A 22,303-nucleotide genomic window follows, 5' to 3' on the forward strand; every position below is an offset into this window, starting at 1 on the left:
TTTAAAATATAATTGCTTTGTATTATATTTTGTTCATTTACAGGTTTTGTATCATATTTTAATTTTATTTATATTTTATGTGAAATTTTTTAGCATATTTATCAAAATTTTGGAATCAAAGTGGCTTTTTTAACTAATTTTAATAAGCCATTTTTGTAATGTAAAAAAAACATTATTTACGATGTTTATTTATTGAAATAATACAAAAATATAACAAAAAAAATATATTATTTTACTACTATGGATTAGATGCCAATTTTTGTTCTGGCATCTCAGTCGCAGGCATTCATATAATATGTGCGGTGTCACCTTTGACGCGTTACATGGCAGAATTATTACCTGAGCCAAATCAGTGTGAAGGAATTCCGCATTGTGGCTGTCGTCGTCGCTCGAATATCGAGCCATTGTAGACTCGAATGGCAATCGCTGCTCACATGCATATTGTGCTCAGCTTCCGATATGGGAAATGAGAATCATATCGCTCGATTCGGGGAAAAAGCGCCAGGGTTCCCAAACTACAGAGAAAGCCGTAGAAAACACTTTTCAAATCTATCAGAATCTTTTTAGAAAAAAATATATTTAGACCTCACTTTGCAAGGAAACGGTGAGCATAGATCAATTATTCTATTGAGAAACAAATTGGTTCATATTTGATCAAGTGTCTATAATTGAAAGATTAATACCGTTTTTCTCATTGAACCACGTCCGCGTGCCTGACCGCCATTTTCATTCAACTTAATTCAAAAAAACGTAAATTAAAGATACTTTAAGACTGACGCGAGGGATATTCGTATGGTAAAGCTAATAAAATTTAACACTATTTTTTTTAATACATTGCTTTTATTAAAGTTTGCCAAATGTTACACAGTTTACAAGGCTTCAGCCACAATAAAATTGTCTGTGTATATACTGTCTCATTTAGTTTAAAATCCTGTCAAGTGTTGCTGTTGAAATTCATTGTCAGCATAAATATATTTATGACATTATGAATATGCAAAACGAGTCATTATTTTAATGACAAAAAAATATCATTAAAAAAAATAAAGAATAAATTTGTTTTGATTAACTTTGAAATACCAGAAAATGTACTTTTTATGTAACATTTACCAGAAGATTAAGATATCGGTAACTGTACTAGTAAGCTTGAGACATATGATATCAGAATCAAGTAATTCATTCTTGATCTCACCAAATTCATTAAGTCTATTATGGGATCAATCTTAAAATATATTTTATGGACTTCGTATCGAGTACATTTATAATCTTGGCATGATTGTTTATTTTAGCATTAATTTTAATCTCGCCCAACCCATACATACAGTCGATAGATATACCTTTGGGAATTTTACTCAAAGGTCGACTGGCTATTTGCCGACCGACCAAATGCCACTGAACTTGTTACCTTTCAATCCAAAGGAGTACGCTGATAGCAAAAGGGGTGTCGCGGAAAAGAATAGCACATCCAAGACGTGCATATCCAATAGCCAAACTATAATAGAATGGTGTCACGCTTTGTTGCCTAATTTAGTCGGTTGATTAAATTCCACCGACGAAATCAATTATTCCGGTGCGCGATTGCCTTTACACTCAGCCGATTTTGTCGAAATATAATATCTCTATATATTACGTATTACATTATTGTATAATGTCGTCGGTGTGCGCCATTGTGTCCGTAGGTGTATTATGTGACAAAAGTTGACTTTTGGCTGAGATTTTATTAATAATGGAAGCAATAAAGGGCGAAAACTCCCAGGGGTCGGACAGGAGATCCGCATGAGATAACGTTTGATTGACAAGCGGCAAAGAAGAAAAAGTTCATCCGCTACTTTCTTTCCCTATGTTAGAAACAATTCAAATGTCGTATATATTATACAATAGAAACATACATAGGTTTAATTTAAAAAGATAAACAACTATGGAAAAAACTATACATGGAAAAATATTATTTTTATTTTAATAAGTTTTATAAAATATATTTAAATAAATCACGTGGACTACGTTTCCTCACATTGTATTTTAAAAGAAACAATATCTATTAATAAATTTGCTTACTAGTAAAAAATATAGATATATAAAAATAATAACTACAATAAAATAAGCTATCCAAATATTATTATTTATGTATATAAAATTCAAAGCCCTTTCTAAATTATTTTTGTTGTATGAAATACTGCAATAAGTATATAAAAATATATAAACATTATCGACAATACCTTAAAATGAAATCATTGATGCAGTCTGATCATACCTGTAAAAAATAAAAAAATATTATTAAAAATATGTATATTGCATTAATAAATAGTCATATAAATATTATGTATATTTTCGCTTGTAAGTAATACAATAATAATGGCTTTTATTTGTAAAAAAAATGTATTAAAAATACTTAGCCAAATGTTATAAAAACCTTGACGTCAGACCGGAAAAAGAAAGTACACTGTACCCTCTGTTCTGGTCGACGACCAAATCAACTGTGTGAAATGGCTCAAATATATTGCAATCCCTGACGTCTGGCGATGGAAACGAAATGTTTCTCGGAAGCGCTCAGATACGAGTGGTTAATTAATAAGCACATATTTAATATTATTTACATTTTAGAAGGACTTGAATTACGATTTCATATCTTTCTGAAAATTCAGTTTAAAGGAGGTTTCGAGAAACGTTAAAAAGCAATTTAAAACATAGTTCTAAGAAACGTTATTATATTGCTTAAAAATTATAATAAAACTTGCCGTTGGTGCTTACAATCTGCTGCTTTTTGTTACTATGCGCTTATGATCTTCTGCAATCTCGCGCTTTGCACTCGTAAAAGCACACTTCACGCTTTTAAAATACTTGTTTGCACTCTTAAGATTAATAATACACCGAATTAATTTTTGTTAGTAATGTTCACTATTTTAAAATAAATAATTTATTTTTATCATATTAGCAATATGAGACCTTATGGGGTTATAAATATTTATCTGAAAAAATATAAAAGAAAATTAAAAAAATAGTAATAAAAATTTTTACTATAATATGTAACGCCTGTCACTTTCTTCACATTATATTTTCCTTCGTATTTTGCGAAAAAGTGCCAGCATCTTATGATTTATGGCATTTACATAAATACTCTCGTGTTTCATTTATTTGGCGAACTAATCTTTGCTAAAAACTATTATTATAATCAATCTTTAATCACTGATCCTTGCATTTTTTATTTTTTGTTGAACAAAAAATGTTCGCTAATCGTAATTCCTAGAGTCGGTCATAAAACTTATAATGTCAAACAATGTTTTTTAAGAGTTTAAATCAGAAATACCTGCTTTGAATGCAGCTTTAGCTTTATGCGATTTAAAATCACTACATACTTGTTTTTAAAATACAGTAGCTGTAAACCATTTAAAATATATATATTTAAATTTAATTTTAAACAAAAAAAAACATTTTATGATAATTATCAAAAAAATATTTTTTTAGCATTTTTCTCTAGACATTCCTGAGAATTATTTACCGTTATGTTCAATACATGTTCATTATATTAGAAACGAAATATTTTCCATATTTTCAACCGGCGCATTTATTTGAGAATTCGATTTCATTTGAAAAACTAAAATAAGAATCGTCTGCTGAAAAGAAGAAAGAGATTCATCCCCTCGGTCTCGGATGCTACCGCTGAGGGGATGTTGTGTATCCCGAATGTGGCATCATATCTGCGCCGTCATTCGGCCGTAATAAATACCTAAATAAAGCGCAAATAATACCCAAATCGCTCATCAGCGTTATAGCTTCCTGGGTTCCACCCTCTGCTCAACCACCCCACACCCCCAGCAGCCAGCCGGCGAACTTAAGGCGAACGGGCGGAAGGGTGGTAATCTTGCAGGGCAGAAATACGGCGAAGCCCGCGTAAACGTGCAACCCCAAACAATGGACTATGGTAAAACGGGAAAATTTATTATTACACTGTTTACGTTATAAAACATATTTTTTGGGTGCGAAAGTTAAAATTATAACATAAATATTTATAATATATTTTTAATCTTGTACGTAACGACTTAGTGGATGTAATATATTTATTTTAAATTAATAATTGTATTGATTTTTAAAAGTATATTTATCAACGCGCCACCCTTGTATAGCATAAATAAAAACACAAGTTCGCATATGTTACCGGTCTAATTAATTATTATTATAATTTGAGGGTTGCCATCGGGTGGGAATAAACACACTTGCCGTCGTGGGAGGGTTGGTCGTAATAAATTGATTATAATTATTTTTTGATCCCGCTAATAAAATGTAATAAATCATAAATAATAATTTTATTTATATTTTAAATTCACATGTTTATATAATAAATATAATTTATTTAGCGATATGACTCAGAAAGAAAGATGTACTAGCGGAAAAACATCGACTAAGTTCTCACAACATGACCAAAATCAATAGTATACAAGCACTTTTGAAAACAATTAAAAATTACACTCATAATCTTAAATCATATTTTTTTATAAAATATAATAATACATACCAACACTTTTTTATATTAATTTTATATTAAAAAATATTTTAAGATTAATATAAAAAATCGCTTAACCTCTTCAATCATTTTATGCTAAGACAATTGATTTTGATTGATATTCTTAACCCCCCCCCCCCCTTCCACAAAAATATTTTTTAATATAAATATGCAAAAATGTCACTAACTTTTGCTTAGTAACATTTTTTCATTTTATTTTTTCTTCTTTTTTTTAAATAACTTTCTCTTACAGACTTTTAACCGCTTTTTAAATTGATTAGTGATAATCAATTGTTTTCACATCACTCGTGACCACCTAGGTAGGAGGTCGGGCCTAGTCTCATTCCGAATAGTGGAGCAAAGCTCTACCGGTAAAGAACATAATGCTAATGAGCCGATTGTAACAACTAAAAGTGAGCTGGCTGTCCATGGCCTAATATACCGCACATGCACTTATCCTACGTCTAATTCATCATCGCGATATTTATTCGTGGGAGTATAATAAGCTAGGAAAAACTAACCTACAATAGATCTCCCAGACACGATAAAAGTTAAAACATAAAGAGTTCATATGGGACTTAAGCCTTGATCTATCAGGTATTAGTCATAGACTTACATTAATAATCTATCGTGCTGGTATAAATAGTGTAGTCGCGTAGGAGTGCCAATTAAGAGAAATGAAATCCGGCCATGGGCGGAGCCCCGGCGGTTTGCCCTTGTGATGGCCATCGAAAATCTTTCGCAAAGTATTTTATATTTTTAATTATTTTTCGTATAAATACAAAAAGTATTATTATAAAACTGTATTAAAACTATGTGTGTGTAAATATATAATGTATGTTTATGTTTGAATGAGTATTATATATAAGTGGAAACCTATTAGATTCAGATTTCTAATAAATAAATAATAAATATGCCTAATAATATTTAAAAATAATTTTGTTATTTGAAATCTACCGTTAAAACATCTGGTATATGCAAGGATAAAAATATAAGCATTCTTTTGCTGAAACGTTATTAAATATAATTATATTGAAACAAAATTATTAATTAATGTTTATTTACCAAGAATAAAGGTAGCTTTGGCATAGAAGAGCAATCGAAAAACTTAAACTTAATGCACATGATAAGGTCGGAATAGCGTAGTTTGTTAGGTCTAGACTGTTAACCCAGAGTTCGTGGACTCGAGCCACGGCAGCATATTCGAATTTTGATTTATAAAAATGCTTTAATACAGGTTAATCCAACTTTAGTACTTGAGCTTTTTTAAAAAACACAAATTTAAGTACTATCTTGGGATTTTTTTTATTTCATTAATTATAAAGAAGGGTCAATTTATTGGCCACATGTGGATCTTTTTCATTTTAGATGGCTTTTTCGTACATTTCTGGCGGTATCTCGGTTATAACTTGGCGGATGTTGGTTTTTAGGTACTCAAATGTTTCGGGTTTGTCGCCGTAAGCACGACGCTTAGCATAATCCTACAAAAAATTTAGCTATGTTAAATTGCATGATTTTGGTGGCCAGTTGACGTCACCAAAACGTGAAATAATGCGACCTGGGAACTTTTCACGCAAAACATTGAACATTGCACCCTATGTGGGACAAGTTGCAGCAATAATCGGTAATCATGCGCCTATAGCTTTCACTATTTACTGTTACGGTCCGATCTTCATCGTTTTCAAAAAAGTAAGGCCCAATGACGCCGCCTGACCACAATGTGCATCAAACAGTCACTTATTCGGCATGTAATGATTTTTCATAAATCACATGAGAATTTGTTTGTCTCGTTCTGCATGCGACAATTTTCCTTTTTAACATACCCAAAGAGGTGGAAATGTGTCTCATTAAAGAAGAAGATTTTCTTTGAAAATCAGCATTAACTTCCTGCTGCTCTAACACCCAATCTGCGTAAATTCTTCGCTGTATCTTGGCTTCAGTTCTTGTGTTGTCTAAATTTTATACGGGTGTATGTGTAAAGTCCAAATGAAAAATGCGCCAAAGGGAGCCATAAGAAAAGTCTAAGTCCTGCGAAAGCTGACGAATCGACAATTCCGGGTCTTCAGTCACACTTTTATTTACAGCAGCAATATTTTCGACTGAATTGAACAATTTTAACGCATTGAGCGGTAGCTCAGCGATCCGTTTCGTAATTGTGTTGTTGCACATTAACTAAAATTTTGCACACGCGTAATTATTGACAGCTGTCTGATTTAAAGTACTGCTAACACAGGAACCTCGAATTGGATCACCCAGTATTAAAAATCGTCCCCAGCTGCAAAGATTTATTATAATTTATAAATAATGATATAACTGTCACTAACCCACATTTATTGTATGTATTTATTATGTCTGATTGACATATCTAATTGCAAAAATTGTTGTAATGTATTGGGTTTAAACCTATCGGGTTGAAACGGAAAATTAAAATTAAAAAGTAAAATTTGTTTTAAGATAAATGTTAAAAAATAGTAAAAGAAATACCATTCTAAACGCTCGTTTACAAAAACTATAAAACTATTAAATATATGTAAGTAGAAATGGTCCGTTCCTTTCTCAACGTTCGCAGCATTTAACTAAGAATGTTATTAATAAGGTTATAAATACCGGTATTTTTTATTTAACAATCATTTTTAAATGGAACGGCGTCTCGTATATTAATCTTTCGCCGTTTCGGAGAGTTTCAGCTTACTTCCACCCCCAAATATATTTTATATGTTAAATACCAATGTTTTCACTAAATCGAGATATGTGTATATAAAATATTAAAAAGGAACATAACAAAAATTTATAAATAATCATGCACATTATAAAACACGCTCATTGTCAATTTTCCATATCTATCGGGCAAAATTTAGAATTACGCAGCGGAATGTAACTTATTAGTAAGTCAGTATTATGGAATCGATTTTTGCTATGTTATTCTGGTTTTAGGAATTTAATTACAATAAAAGTTAAAAATAAAATATACAGTTTGTTAAATTCGTCCTTAATATTCAGGACGAATCATACATATGACAAATATTTTACAGGATAAATCGATTTTTTACTGACAACATAAATGACTCAAGTGACTATTGAATCCACATTTTGTTTGATTTGTGATTAAAACCCCCACTACAACACAACTCAACTACCTGTAGGAAAATCGCCGCTAGGGGCGCAACCATCGCATCGAGGAAAATGGTTACCGACGTATCAATTTTCCTCACTTGCTGGATGCATGCTCCTAGGCGCTACGGTGTGAAGATAATACGCTACTAATAAGTGAATAATTTTGCACAATACAATGGATCGCGCGGAATTGATTTACGACTTACGCAGGAGGTGCGTGAAGCGACGGCGGAGAGCAGGGGGCGTCCCGACGCCGCGCATGCGCAGAGGCACCCCGGGGCCGCACCCCCACACCCGCCCACAAACAACTCCACTTTAAATATTAATATGACAATTATCGATTATGTCCGCCGTTTGCTCTTTAATTGGGCTAAAGTCAGCGCGGAAAGTGTTTGCAGTCGATACGTAAACGTTAATATAGTAATACCGTACATACATAATACAACAAAATCTATCTGGGAGTAATCTAACACAGTTCAGTCTTTGTATATTATAACGAGTATATGTATGTCGATAATACGTGACAATTCTGAGAAGATTAATAAAATATGTAGCAGTAAAATGATAATGGATCGGTAAAATTCAGAGCTCGAACATTAAAATAATTTGTTGACTGAAAGTCTTGATATATATGTATACATAAACAAAAACCTCATGCTATGTGTATATTTGCGGGTAGTTGACGTTATATAATGCTTAAAGACTACGACCGTATAAGTTTGTCCGGTAAGCCGGATCTGGCCCCCGAGCCGTAGGCTGTCAAAATGTGCTATAGAAGAATATGCATTAATAAAATGATGATTAAAAAGAAGGTCATGGAAAACAATTAATAGTCACTCTCGTATATATTATTAAACACGACTAGAAATTTATTAATACCCCAAATTTACAATACAATGAAAATAAATAGTCGAAATCGGGCATTTTCCGAGTTCATTCAGTCACTAAACGTCACCCCCACCCTTCTAGCGCCGAGTTCGATCGAGTTAAGCCGAGCTGCGCCGATCGGCTGTTTTCACTTTTCGCCCGACAATAGGCGTCGCCGACAATAAAATTATTTGTACCGCCGGCGTTTTCAAATGTAAATCATTCGCCCATTTACCCACTTTCGTCGCGGGCATAATAGCGCGGACGTAAAACGGCGATCCATTGACCCGTCCGATTCTCGGGGGGCGTAAGTGCGGTTAAACTTTGTCTTCGATCGATCTTTCATATGCAAAACCAGGCCATTGTTGCCCATCAGCTGGTGGCGTCTACCCACTACTCGGAAAACTCTTAACCGATAGACGATAGAGACATTATGTATAGTATATATAGTATACACACTATGTGTGCGTTCATATACAATATATTACATAAACTATGTGCTCCATTATTCTCTCTACTCAATAAATATGTATAATTAATTTTTGACTTCGTATTAAATTATACATATTATGGTGTAAAATATGACGAAAATATTTGAAAATATTTTTTAATAAAATGCGAAAAATACTTTTCTCGAAAATATCAGCTAATTGTTATGAAAATTTCATTCATAGATGACCCTCAATCACGTGCAGAGCAAACGAGTATTATAGCTACGGATGAGGTCAGATGATTGAATTCTACGCAGTTGTCTCGTACTGCAAACAACATTAAATAATATTGCTGTCTAACACACCTATTCTGAAACAGATGTAGCTTACTTTCGAGCGAATGCTTCAAAAAGGATCCATTGTAAAAAAATATAATATTAACAATTCTAAGTTGCACTTATATTTCTGAAATACTTGTAAAGGGTGTTTTATTTAGAGCTATAGAACTTTAAATTTTTTTGATTATTTTATCCATATTTTACATGCTCTTTTTTCTAACACAACTAATGGTAAAGTTACATTTTGTGGTGCTTGGCGATTTTCATAGTATATCTGAGTGGCAGAAGCAAAGTGGAGGTATGCATTTTACACATATAAAAATATATATTGACTACTTTTAGTTCATGTTTCAAAGATTAGTCGGTCGGTGTCGTGTCGGGCAGGCGTTAAAGTAAATCACGCGTACACCTCCTCTCGTGATGAACGCACCGGCAATAAAAAGGTGGATGATGAAGTGGCCGCCGAGTTATGGCGCACGGGCACGCGACGTCCTCCTCTCTCGCACTCCATTGTCAAATCTCACGAAATTAATCGGCTTTCGTGACCGTGTCTATTCATATTTAATTACATCCCCTAATTGGACACGATAAATGACGGAGGGTGAGCGCAGCATCCCTACGATTTATCAAATCGATCGATTAACCATCAACATCGTAAACATTAAAAATTAACACGAAAAGTATTGTAGGGGAATAATATCTATGATGGAAATACTCGATGGGAAGAGTATTCTCACTACGTCATCAAGTAGGAGCCTAGAATTTAAAGGCAACATTATTATAGTCCGAAGGAAAGCTTCAAATTTGGTCCAGCAAAAGCAAAGCTACTGCACGAACGATCTATTATATCTATGTAACTTATATATACGAGCAGGGACCCAAAAATAACGAGACTTTCTTTAACTTTTTTGTTTTTTTCACTATTTTTTGATATGCACTTGTCCAAACGATTTTTCCATTGTTCAAAACAGTTCTGGAACTCGCACAATGAGATGTGTTTTAGCCCCTCTTACACAGTCTCAAAACGTTTTCCATTCCTGTCCCTTTTGAGGTCAAATGAGTAGGGCGAGTAAATAATCCGAGCTATTCCGGTTTTTCTCAAAATCTGCATCACAGACATCGCAGTGTGAGTCGCCAAAAATCCGCCCTATTTTTCCTGATGCTCTCTCTTAATCTTTTCAATACCTTGTGTAGAAGTGTTGGTTAACTGTTTGGTCTGAAGGAACAAACTCTGCATGCATTGTCATTGTCTCGATGTCTCGATGTTTACCTTCACCTGACGTACTTTTATCGGACTAGGAGAGTGAGCCGTCTTCGCATTACTCAAAGTCTCAATCCTATAAGCTGTTTGAAGCTTTACAAGAATTTCCGCAGCCGTTTTCCCCAACAGGAAACAAATCTTTACCGCCGCGCGTTGATCTCGAGCGTCAGACACCTTACGTTTTCGCCACGTGGGAAAAAGTTGTTTTGGTAAAAAATGCTACGCACGAAAACGTCGCATACTGAACTCGTTCGCCTAACGTCCCTCTCTTCCACCGCCCGAGTCTCGTTACTTTTGGGTTCCCCTCGTAGTATCTAATGTTTTTTACAGTTCCTAGACCATGATCTTACCTGGTTATCGAGATTAGGTCAAAATTACGCCCAATATGATGACCCCCAACATTGGCTGTCGAAACCCTCACATCCCAAAAAGCAAAGTAACATGTTGAACGAATCCGGTAAAAATAATGCAAACAACTATACCTAAAATCGTAAAATTTTCGACAACATGCCAGCTCAAATAGTATAGTGAGTTTTATGACTTCTATAATCTTAAAAATACTTTGCACTCTCGCGATCCTCAACTAGAAATATGCCTTTTTGTGACTTGAAATTTGAAAACAACAAAGAAAACTCTCTATATGGTATCACGAAGCCATCTGAGGTCTCCCAAAAATAGTGTCTAGGAAGAACATGTGCTCTAAGAGTGCAGGACCGCCTCGGCGTCTCGGAGCCAATCAGCTCGGCCGACGGCGGCGCCCGCTTTTTTATTTGAACGCCCGGAGACAAAGGAGGGACGGGGGGCGGTTGCCGAAGGGGGCCCGCAGGGGCTCAGGGGGGCCGAGAGAGGCGCGGGGCCACTTTGTTTTAGAGCCGCGGCCGGCCGACGCCGAATCGATAAGCCCGACGCCCGCCCTCGCCCCGACCGACGCCGCCTTCCTGCGACCGTGCCCCCGGGCTCCGTCCCGGACGACCACACTTTGGGAACCAATGGACTATCTGCGACATACTCGTTCACCGACCAAATCGCCCTGAAACGATCAGAACTACTCAAAATGCAATCTTCTAACATTAACACAAGGCAATAAATTATTTCAATGGTTTTTGACTGTATCTACCACACCTTGAGAAGCATTGGCATACCTGACATAATTCAAAACACTTTGGGAACCGATGAATTTAATGCTACGAGTCCGAATCATTCTGAAACAATTAAAAATGAAGAAAATGCTATTTTACAACAACATTCTAAGAACAACTGATGTTGAAAAACATGAAACTTAAAGTAATTATGTTTGATTTGATCAGTACTAGTCAGTCGTTAAACGATCGATATATGTTTTGCTGTTCTTAATAATTGATGTTGTTTAAATGTTGCTATTGTAAATCTTACGTTTCAGCATAACAGACGATAACCTAACACGTTTTAACAGAGTAAACACAATAAACAACTACTAAGTAAGTAGTGAGACACCATACTGAAATCAAAGTCTGTAAATCAGTAACATATTTACATAACTATATGCTATTATTATAAATTACAATGAATATATGTTACTATGCACAAAATTATTCATTACGATGTTCATCCGTAGGAATTAATAATTATATAATATTCACTAATTCCGATCTCTTAGACACAACAGAAATTAAAAAAAACAATGGGGTCCGTATAGGATTCGAACTCATGTCTTTTGGGCAAGTGCTGGTTAAGATTAAATCGAATATTAAATATTTTATTCAAAAATGTATAAAGAAAAAATATATATTGTCGCTATGGCGAGTTAATAGCTACAACAATTGGAACATTACTGGCCGTTTATATCATTTAAATGTTATTACTGACCATATCAGGCTTAAGTATGAGCATTATGCTCATACTTAATATTAATTGCACTATTTTTTGAGCCATTTTCAGCTAAAAATGTAATTAACTTGTTTTTATAACAAAAATGGCTTTTAGAGGATAAAATGTCACGTTTCATGAATATGTGCAAAAATTACTTAAGGTGTGAATTAATTTACATTAAATCTTATTTCATCATTAAATAAAACTATATATAATTAATTATTTTTTAACTTAAAATATTACATTGTCTTTGTCTATCATTTTAATTAAACATTACATAGTAATTGAACTCTAATTTTAAAATTAACAACATTTTAATTGTTAATTATTGAAAAAAATGCCATATCCATACATTTTCGTCATCAGTTGTACCATAAAAGTTGATTTTGTTGTAAATTATTAAAAAAAAACAGATTGATTTATAAACGTTAAATTATGTTTATGAAAGTTAACGTGGAGAATTAAGAAATATTTAATAAATAAATATGAATTTATACACAAAACCGTAACAGACATCTGCTGGCAGATACCGAAACTTTTATATCAAAAATATTTATTTTTTAAATGTTCACAACTTGGCTAAATAAATATATTTTTTTCTTAATAGATGTCTCTTTAATAGCAACATAAAATACAAATAAATAAATATATAGCAATCATATACAATGATTATTATAGGTACATAACAAATTACTATTAAAATAATATAACTTACAACAACACTATCTCATCATCATGTAAATGTTAATAATTACTGTAAATACAATTAAAAAATGTGTAACTCATTAATATTTGCATGTTTTCACGCTGTTTTTGTTCTATTGTGAAACGAAAATGTTTTTTTATCGGATATCAATATAAAAATAATTCCCTCGTTGCGAAACGCTATTGCGAAATGTTCCCATGCAGAGCGCGTATAAAAATACAAGCTATTTATGTTTATTCCCGTCATATTGTGCCAAAGATCACTTTGAATGCTCGCCTCTAATTATAGACACGATTAATGAACCGTACTAATCCGAAAATGCTCGTATTTACGTTATTTGTTATTCTAGCACACAACACAACGATTCTATCAGTTCGGCGACAATCGGCAGAAAGTGCAGATTTGCAATTCATTCGGACTTTTCGCAATCGCTATGTCATCATCGTTTGTTCTCAAGAAGACAACAATCGCCTGGAAAATAATATATACACAGACATTGATTATAATAAATTATTCAACGATTGCATATTATTATTATTATATATGTATTATATTAGCTATTAATATAATCTAATCAATATGTATATGTATCTTGAATTTACGATAGGTGAAAATGTAAAAAAGATATAGTATACACAAGATAAGAATTTAGATTAGATTATATTCCGAGGAAATGTTTGTATGTAAAAATAATGCTACCGGATTTATAAGTGGCTTGCCAAGTAATGCCAATTTTTATTACAGTATAAATTAATATTACATAATACACAATATTATTGTAGCTATTTATATATTAGATATCTTTGCACTGAACAAACTGAAAGTTATTTCACGAATAAACAATATACACATGTACATACATACGTAAATGCATACTCTTCTAAATGCAATATTACTTTTTTTAAATGATCTAATACGAATCGAACCATCATGACTTCACAGTTTTCCCTAATGCGTCATGGTGGACTTTATAAGAAAAATTTTATTCATACACATACAAACTCAAACAAAAACTTATCTTAAATTATATCAATAAATATTTAAAAATGATTGTGGCTCACGCCTAAGATAATTGTGCATCATCCCACATAAATTGTACCAGCTCCTCGTAATCATCCTTGTGCTTGACAAACTTGTTGAGAAGCTGGGAGACTTGTTCAAAAGGAACATTCTTGAGCATTGACGGTCAAGAATAAGGGACGCGATCGCGACTGTAGTCGCAGCTAAAAATCTCCGAGCATCGATGCATCGTCGACGCCACCCCTTATCAAGTAAATACCTCATTTAATAAACGCTACTATATTGTAATTAGTTGTATTCCAACGCTCCTAACAAAAATATGGATACGATCTGTACTAGAGCTTCCAAACCGAAACCGATTAAGCGATTTTTCGATCATTTAAAAAAACGAAAACCGGCTTATTTGACTCATAAAACCTATTCTTTTACAACTATATAAATTAATGTAATGTTTAAAAATACATTCATACAATATTACTCATCTTTTTCGCAAAAAGTAGTTATTTTCTAGTTAACTAATCGGTCGCGAATTTCATTTAGCGTTTGCAACTTGTGTTATCAGTACTTATATGATATTTTTGTATGATAATATTTCCTCCAAATTTTGGCTATGTATAAAATACTAATCCATTTGTATTTTTCTTGTTAATAAATTTGTTTTTGTATATTGTAGTGTATTTATATCATTTTTTTTACAATTTTTAATTTATTTTGTACATCTAATATGCAAACAAAAATTTTTTAAGTAATTAATGTATTCTAAAATACTTTTTTCGTGAATTTCAATATCTATTTTTGGTTATTTTACCATGAATACTATATTACTAAGCAATGAAATTAGATGTTTTTGCATAATTTTAATCAAATACTTTTTTGTCTAAAGTAGGATTTTAAATGTCTTGTAATTTTTAAATAAAATCTGTCTCCAAACAACAAAATAATCAATAGGACTGTACTTCCCCATATAATTTATAATTTGAAAGTAGCTTCAATTCGTAATGAGTTTGGCGGTCACTGATCTAATTTAATACTACGGATCTAAATTGATATTACATATATATTTGCGAGACTATGACATAAGCATTTGCCTATTTAAAATTACTTTTTTTTACGTAACTGGTATATAAAAAGAACATCCTTATTTTAGTCTATCATAACGTAGAAGTAGTGAGCTTAATATTATAGGAAGCACGACTGAAAATATGGAGTGCTATATAATGTTTGAATCAACTATTATTGTGCAAAAAATACAAACTCTATGTTCACACCGTCGTAAAAAATGTACGATAATGTGTAGAGAATGTTATTTTGGTTGGAACAGCAAATATTTTGTCTTATTCCTAATTATAAACTTTCTCATATATATATTTATTGGTTATTTTGTAACAATCTAATAATGAATATTATGCTATTAAATACCAAATGTGTTTTTTTATTTTTAAATACCCCTTTACCCACTGTCATACGTATAGATTTGAGCTTATAAGGAACGCTATAAATCATGTGTCAATTAGACTGGTCAGCGTTCCTTTTACACTTGCTAAGTTGTTTAACATAATCCATCACAAGAATATATATAATTATTGTAAACAGGCTTTAGTGTACCAGCAACAATGTTTCGCCCGCACCGTTCCACGGTCACTAATTTCTCGAAGGCGGTGGCGTAATGGTCCCTCAATACTTTAATGGAAATATATAACGACTTTAAAAAGCATTCGACAAACTTTGCCATAAGCTTATTCTTCAGAAGTTAAAAAAATTCGGTTTTTCGAACAGTTTTTTTAGCTTTTTACCGAGTTACCCAAGTTTTTTGTATACCTGTAGTTTTTCTTGTACCGGATATTCTGTAAGATCTTTTTGTGTGCAACCTAATTATTAACATTTGCATTCTCGAGTATTGCTTAAAATACTGCATGCAATAACAAAAGTTTTATGCAACCACTCAATAAGCACAGATATCCAACTTTTTAATTATCTGTCGGATAAAACTTAGGTGACCAGATTCTTAAAATATCGAAGGATGACACTACAAATAAAAATACAACTCGGTTCTTTTTGTTGGAGTAGGACAAAGAAGGATAAATGAAGGGCTATGAGCCCATAAAAACGGTCATTTCGAAAAATTTTCTTCAAAGGCCATCTCCGAATTTTTTTTGAGAAGGAGAAATTGCCACGGAAGCTTAAAAACAGATAATTTTCAACATTTTTTGAAGGAGGACAAAAAAGGACAATTTTATTGAGGAAGGCGTCTGGTTACCTTAATAACATTGATGTGTTCTCATAAGTGTCATCAGCATGTTATATATAGTATTCGCACAAAGCAAATTCACCGTATCTACGATAAGACCTAGAGTCGCAGTGGAGCATTTGCCACATTCTTACATTTTGTAAAAATTCCTTAGAATTGAGCGGAACAGAAATACTGTCGTCGAAGACATGGAAGTGACGTTCAAGCAGGGATGAAGACTTACTATGCATATCGCCGGCGTTCAAGCAGGGATGAAGACTTACTATGCATAAGTTGGCGATATTGCGTCGAAGATGCTCGTCTTTGTTATGCGAAGCGCGATTAACAATTTATTGATTATTTCCGTTTTGCACGATGCGTTAGGCTGTAACATCTTTGAATATGGCTTAAGTGTCAAAACTAGATTAAGAGAAACTTGGAATGGATTAAGTGAAAATTTTCCATATGTCTTTACAAGAGAAAGTACGGATCGTATATGAATTTGAATTGAAGTGACTCTTTTTCAAAGGGTGTTGAAATACAATTCATTGTATTCTTGATATATATACCACTGAATATATATATTTTAAGCCGACTGGAGGTATTATATAATGAAGGAACATGAATCTCTGTATGCGTGGGGTCTCGGGAAAATTTACCAATTTACTCTCAATTTACCAATGTATGTATGAGTGGCCTTACATACATTGGTAAAAAAATCAGATTAATTTACTCTTCTACGAGTATCCGAATGCATGGCAGCTGTCAATTCCCCATTTATTTGCTGCTTACGATTGTATAATAATCACTTCACGTATCCCCTGGGGTACGCGTACCTTACTTTGGTAAAGTGACCAGATTTTTAAAAAATTAAAGGACACTAAAAAAGGACTTTTAATGATGTCACCTTAAACATTTTTGCTTGAGAAGGACAAAGAAAAATAAAAGGAGTGCAAATTTATATACGAGATGCCCATCTTTTAGCTCCCGCAGCATCACTACATGAACAAAAATTTCCAAAATGCCCTTTTTTAGTGTCCTTTCACTTTTTTAAATCTGGTCACCTTAGTTGTGCAGCAATCTACTATTTACAATTTGGTAAAATGTATCTGATATTTGTAAACAATAATCTTAGTGATCATCTAACAACGATTTGTAATGGATACCTCCTAAGGACTAGCAACTCATAAATGCAAGATCAAAAAGGCCCTTAAGGCAAATAAAATAGAAAATATCGTGCTAAGATATTTTCCTCAAAATGCGCAAATTTTTCTAGCATAACTTTTTACTGCTTATTCAAACATCGGATCTACCCCGTTTCTTGGAAATTCGCCAAGGTATTTCCAATCGCCAAAGTAGGTAAGGACTCTACGCTAGCTTCAAGCTACCGACTAGTCAGTTTTTTGTTAACGCTCGTAAATAAAATTATTCCAAGTTTTCAATTTGGTTTTAGATCAGAACTTTCGACGGCACACTAGCTCACTAGAGCTTCAAAGTTTATATAGAAAAATAATAACGAGAAAGATACGGTCATGGCCCTTCTAGATATAGAAATTAGTGTGAAAATTGTTAACTATTTTTATAAAATAACAGATCTGCAAAAAGGTTTTTGTCAACTTTTCCTCCATAAATAATTGACCTAATAGACCAGGGGTCGGCAAACTACGGCCCAGGGCCAAATCCGGCCCGCCGAGCTTAAAATTTTTACAATCTGGCCCTTTCTAAAAAATGTTTGCCGAACCCTGGTTTAGACAAAAATAATAATTTTAAGTAACTAAAAATATGGTATACAAAAGTAATACTATGGGTTAGGTATATAATATTATAAAAAATCTGTTACACTTAAAAATTATATAAATTTATTAACAAATAAGGAACCTGTAAATTTTAATTTGTTTTTTAACTACGATTTGTTAAGAAATATTTGACCTTATTAGATTTTTACCAAGTCCTACTGTAATACGTTCTGGTTGTGGAAAAAAGTATTGGAACGACGTTTCGGCTACATTACACCACTAACAGTGGTAGATACTTGGATCAGGAGCAATTTAAATGGGATGGTGATAAAAGCCATAATGACTTAATAAGGAAACATGTCACGTCTTAACTATCAAATTTAAAAAAAATATGTTAACGTTTTTTTTTATTATTTATAAAGTATATTTGCTGGTTAAAATTAAGTTCTCCAATTACAATCTGTCTAAAAAATATTTGTAGAAAAGCATTTTTGTGTTTTATAATTAACGTAATGTAAAATTTGTAATAGTGGTAATAGCGCCGGGCCTAATGGGACAAATTCTTTATTTTCAACCAAATACGGGACACAAACGACAGCTGAAACTGATGAACATACAGTAAACATGATTTTAGGAAGGTATGTATCTACGCAGCTACGGCGCTCCCCCTTTTCACACAAAGTTATATTATAAATAGAACTCTCGACGCGCTCGTACTGTAGGACTTAATTAAAAAAACATTAAAAGCTACTATTGATTTTTGTCACATTTATGATCTACGCGTTTTTTGTTTGATTTAATTTGATTACTATTTACAATAGATAAAACTTCAGTAATAGTTTTTAATTTTGTATTATATTATTATTGTGATAAAAATTGTGTTTATAAAATCACAAATTTTCACATCTTAATTATCAAACTATTTATTTGACGAAGAAATATTTGAACTCTGCATTCATAGGCAACAAGCGTTCGCTTAGGACCACTCTGTGCGTTTCCCCGCTGCTGCGCTTCGGTTGGCACCAGTGGTTCGGGCCGCCATTGATCGCGCGCTGTCGCCCGCCGCTTTTCGCAGGTGAGCTCTCGCCCTTTCGATTCTCTATGCTCTCGAAGAACACGCGTCGATTCCTCCCTTGGACGCCGATCTTCTACGACATTTTTCGATCTTTGACCCTTCGTCCTCATCGTCCTCTGAGCGACGCCGACGCGACGCTCGATATGTCGCCCGTTATTTTGTGTGAAAATTTCCGCACGCGCCACTCGGACGCGCGCAGGACGCACCGGAACGGACTAGGCGACCGCACGCGAAAAAGCATCGTTGTTTACGCGTCCTACGACTCGCGACCAGACGGCGACGCATAAACGCAAATATTTATTTTCATACATGTCGGTCGGTTTGACCGCAGACCGTTGCGATACCGCATCACATAAAAAGTCACGCGTCACGTCCCCGACTACTGCATAACCTTCGAAAGTCGTCCCTCGAATCGTCCCCTAATTTTAAGGTTATGTTTTATGTTATGAATTTTTTTCATACGCCATCTTGGATTTTTTTCCTCTACTTCGTGTTTTGACTATAATACGCCCTATTTCGACCATCATTAATTTAATTGATTCAATATTATTGTTGTATTGCGTGTTTATATATGAAGCTATTGGTATATGACTAGTTTATCTTATCAAAAGTATAAAAAAGTGTTTGTTTAGCTAAGTAATATCAATAGAAAATGAAGCACTGTCATATTATTTTATAGGTAGAGTGATGAAATGAAAATGAAAGATTTTTTTTTATATACATAAAATTTTAATGTATAAACTAGTAAATACTACAATGTATCCACTATCGCTGGAGAGAAATATTTCAAACCGTAATCGCAAAGTTACCATTTCCCAACCTGAGTCGTAAATTTTGTTATACCCTCCTATTTAGGGATAGATGCAAAAAGTCAAAAAATGCATTGATTTATTTTAAAAAGTAGCCTAATATGAACGAAAGAAGGTGATTTTCCATCTCCAATCACAGTTGAAATTATTTATCTGATTAATATATAAAAAAAACTTAACAATTAACTAATTTTAATCTTGTGTTATTTCGATCAATTGGCGTAATACTCAAATTAATAAATTATATTTACAAATTACAGACATGGCTCTAAGTGTGGCTTTGCCGCTCTCTGGACTCGACACTGAATCATTTACGACGTTCGATGTCTTTGGACAATTGAAAAGCATATTGACCTCGGTCCCGCAGGCCAGTCCGAGTCCGACTGCGTCTAGCGAATCCAGTGGACTAGGATCTCTGGGCTCGATACCGCCGAGCCCTCACGACAACGACAAGGTACGCTTCAAAAAATATATTTTCCATCCCAAAACCGCGGTACTAATCTATCTATTGAAATAATCAGGCATTGTTTGCTGTCAAGTCACCTGTACCTGAAGTTAGCGTGCAATATGGCGGAAGAGACATACTAGACTGGAGAACGAACACTGATTACAAAGGCTGGAACTTTAGATTCGCTCACTTGCCCGAAAACAACCCAGCAGTATTTTTTCAAAACCGTTCTCAATACCACCGCCTGAGCGATTTCGTCGAAGAGGAATTTGAAATGGAGACTTGCAAGATGTGTGGTTTCCAAAGGATCGTCGCCTAAACACCTGCGAATCGATTCGATGGCAGCTTCCCTGCCCAAGTCGTCGAAATCAACTTTTAAGTCAAAATATATATACATATATATATATCGATATTAATCTATTTATACGATTGTAAAATTTTAATAATGGATTTGCCGTCCTAGCTAAATTAAATGAAAAAGTCATAAGAATAGAACGAGGGTCTAAGATGCGAACGACTCGAAGTTGTGTGCAAATTAAACGACGTGATATAATGTTTTCCCTTATGTAAATTTAGTCAGATTTTTCACGCATATCATCATCACTCGAGCGAAATCAGGTGAGGCGGCCACAGATCTCACTAGCCGAGTGCAGCCCGCCTGACTAAGTACAGACTGATGTCCCCGGTGTTCCAAGTCAGAAGAATATTTTTAGGTATATAACGTTATTTTCATGACAGAGTGACCTGATGTAACGCAATCGACTGAGGGATCAGTCTCCACGTGTACGCGTGCGCGAAGTCAAACTCTCGCACGCACATAAATAACTACATATATTTATATATATTTATATTTTAAAGTTTGTACGAGCTTATAAGTTATTATGACGTAATTACGAATACCGCACCAAATTTACTTGCTTTTATATAATCTGCTTATGAAATGTTTAAATTTAGGATCATTTTAATTTATAATACGGTAACTATAGTTTGAGAAAAAATACTATCCTGTTGCATTGTCGATGCATAAAGTACTGAATTAATTGTGAGCAACGGAACACATTGCAATCTATGTTAAGGATTTATAATCTGTAATTAATGTGATAATTGAATTTTATGAAATATGTGATCCTTGTTCCCGGTTTTACCTAATATGTGATTCCTGGATATACTGTATTCCGCAATTTGTCATTATAGTATTAGTAATTAAGGTTTTTTTTAATCGAACATACAGTCTCTTTAGACGGACAAATATGCAACACCTGCATTCCAATAATGTGTTATCAAAACAGAGGCAGCGAGAACGGTCAGCCGAGACTGCCGTGGACTAGGTCGTTTTATTATGATATTAGGACTAAAGGAAAACTATTCGCTTTCTTTTTACAAAAAATATTTTTTATCGGCCAATTTGGTCCTTTCAAATTTTGCATTTCACTGTGTTAAGTCAGATATTTTTATGTTTTATGATGTACTTTTTTTTTCTTGTTAAAAACTAAAACCATAGTCAAATGACAGTATTTTTATATGGAGTCGGTTTTAGCGTGTTATTGTGTTATTGTATATTGAGTGTACCTCAGGTTCCTTTCGAAAAGGACGTAGTCGTCGCCCGGTCGAGGTTCGGAGCCTCTGCCGGTCTTCGTCTACTGTTTGTATTTGATAAGCATTATGTAGGTTTAGCATATTTAGCGGACTAGCAATCCACTCGGGGGTGTGGTCCCCAAAATGTACCAAATTGGTTCTTATTCTCATAAATATATGGTGATATACATATATAAAATTATATATATATATATTTGACATATACATATATATGTATGCGTCGTGATGACGTTTCGCTCAATGTATTTAGTATCTTAATCAAATTACCTCTTTTGAAAAATTATATTTGGAATTAATTTATTTTATTAAGTCTTCACTGTGAATAACTATAT

General features: G+C 33.6%; 1 protein-coding gene and 1 long non-coding RNA gene across 3 annotated transcripts in view; one reads left to right on the forward strand and one right to left on the reverse strand.

Annotated features, from left to right (window-relative positions):
- Positions 1-22,303, reverse strand: part of LOC148236060 (uncharacterized) — a 533,956-nt gene that overhangs the window by 417,958 nt on the left and 93,695 nt on the right. The window lies entirely within an intron of this gene.
- Positions 19,030-20,836, forward strand: LOC148236062 (uncharacterized). The gene is made up of 3 exons (XM_088184709.1): positions 19,030-19,118; positions 20,188-20,381; positions 20,449-20,836. Exons 2-3 carry the CDS (start codon positions 20,190-20,192, stop codon positions 20,692-20,694), a joined length of 438 nt encoding a protein of 145 aa, XP_088040835.1. The 5' UTR covers positions 19,030-19,118; positions 20,188-20,189; the 3' UTR covers positions 20,695-20,836.

Source organism: Plectrocnemia conspersa, unplaced genomic scaffold, assembly GCF_051122295.1.
Source record: "Plectrocnemia conspersa isolate PC_06_02 unplaced genomic scaffold, ASM5112229v1 ptg000004l, whole genome shotgun sequence".
NCBI lineage: Eukaryota > Metazoa > Arthropoda > Insecta > Trichoptera > Polycentropodidae > Plectrocnemia > Plectrocnemia conspersa.

What these genes read in the sequence shown, in the direction of transcription:
- LOC148236062 (XM_088184709.1), top strand. Translation starts at nt 20,190, where the DNA reads ATGGCTCTAAGTGTGGCTTTGCCGCTCTCTGGACTCGACACTGAATCA. An exon ending in GCCCTCACGACAACGACAAG is followed by an intron (nt 20,382 to 20,448) that starts GTACGCTTCAAA and finishes TGAAATAATCAG; the next exon opens with GCATTGTTTGCTGTCAAGTC.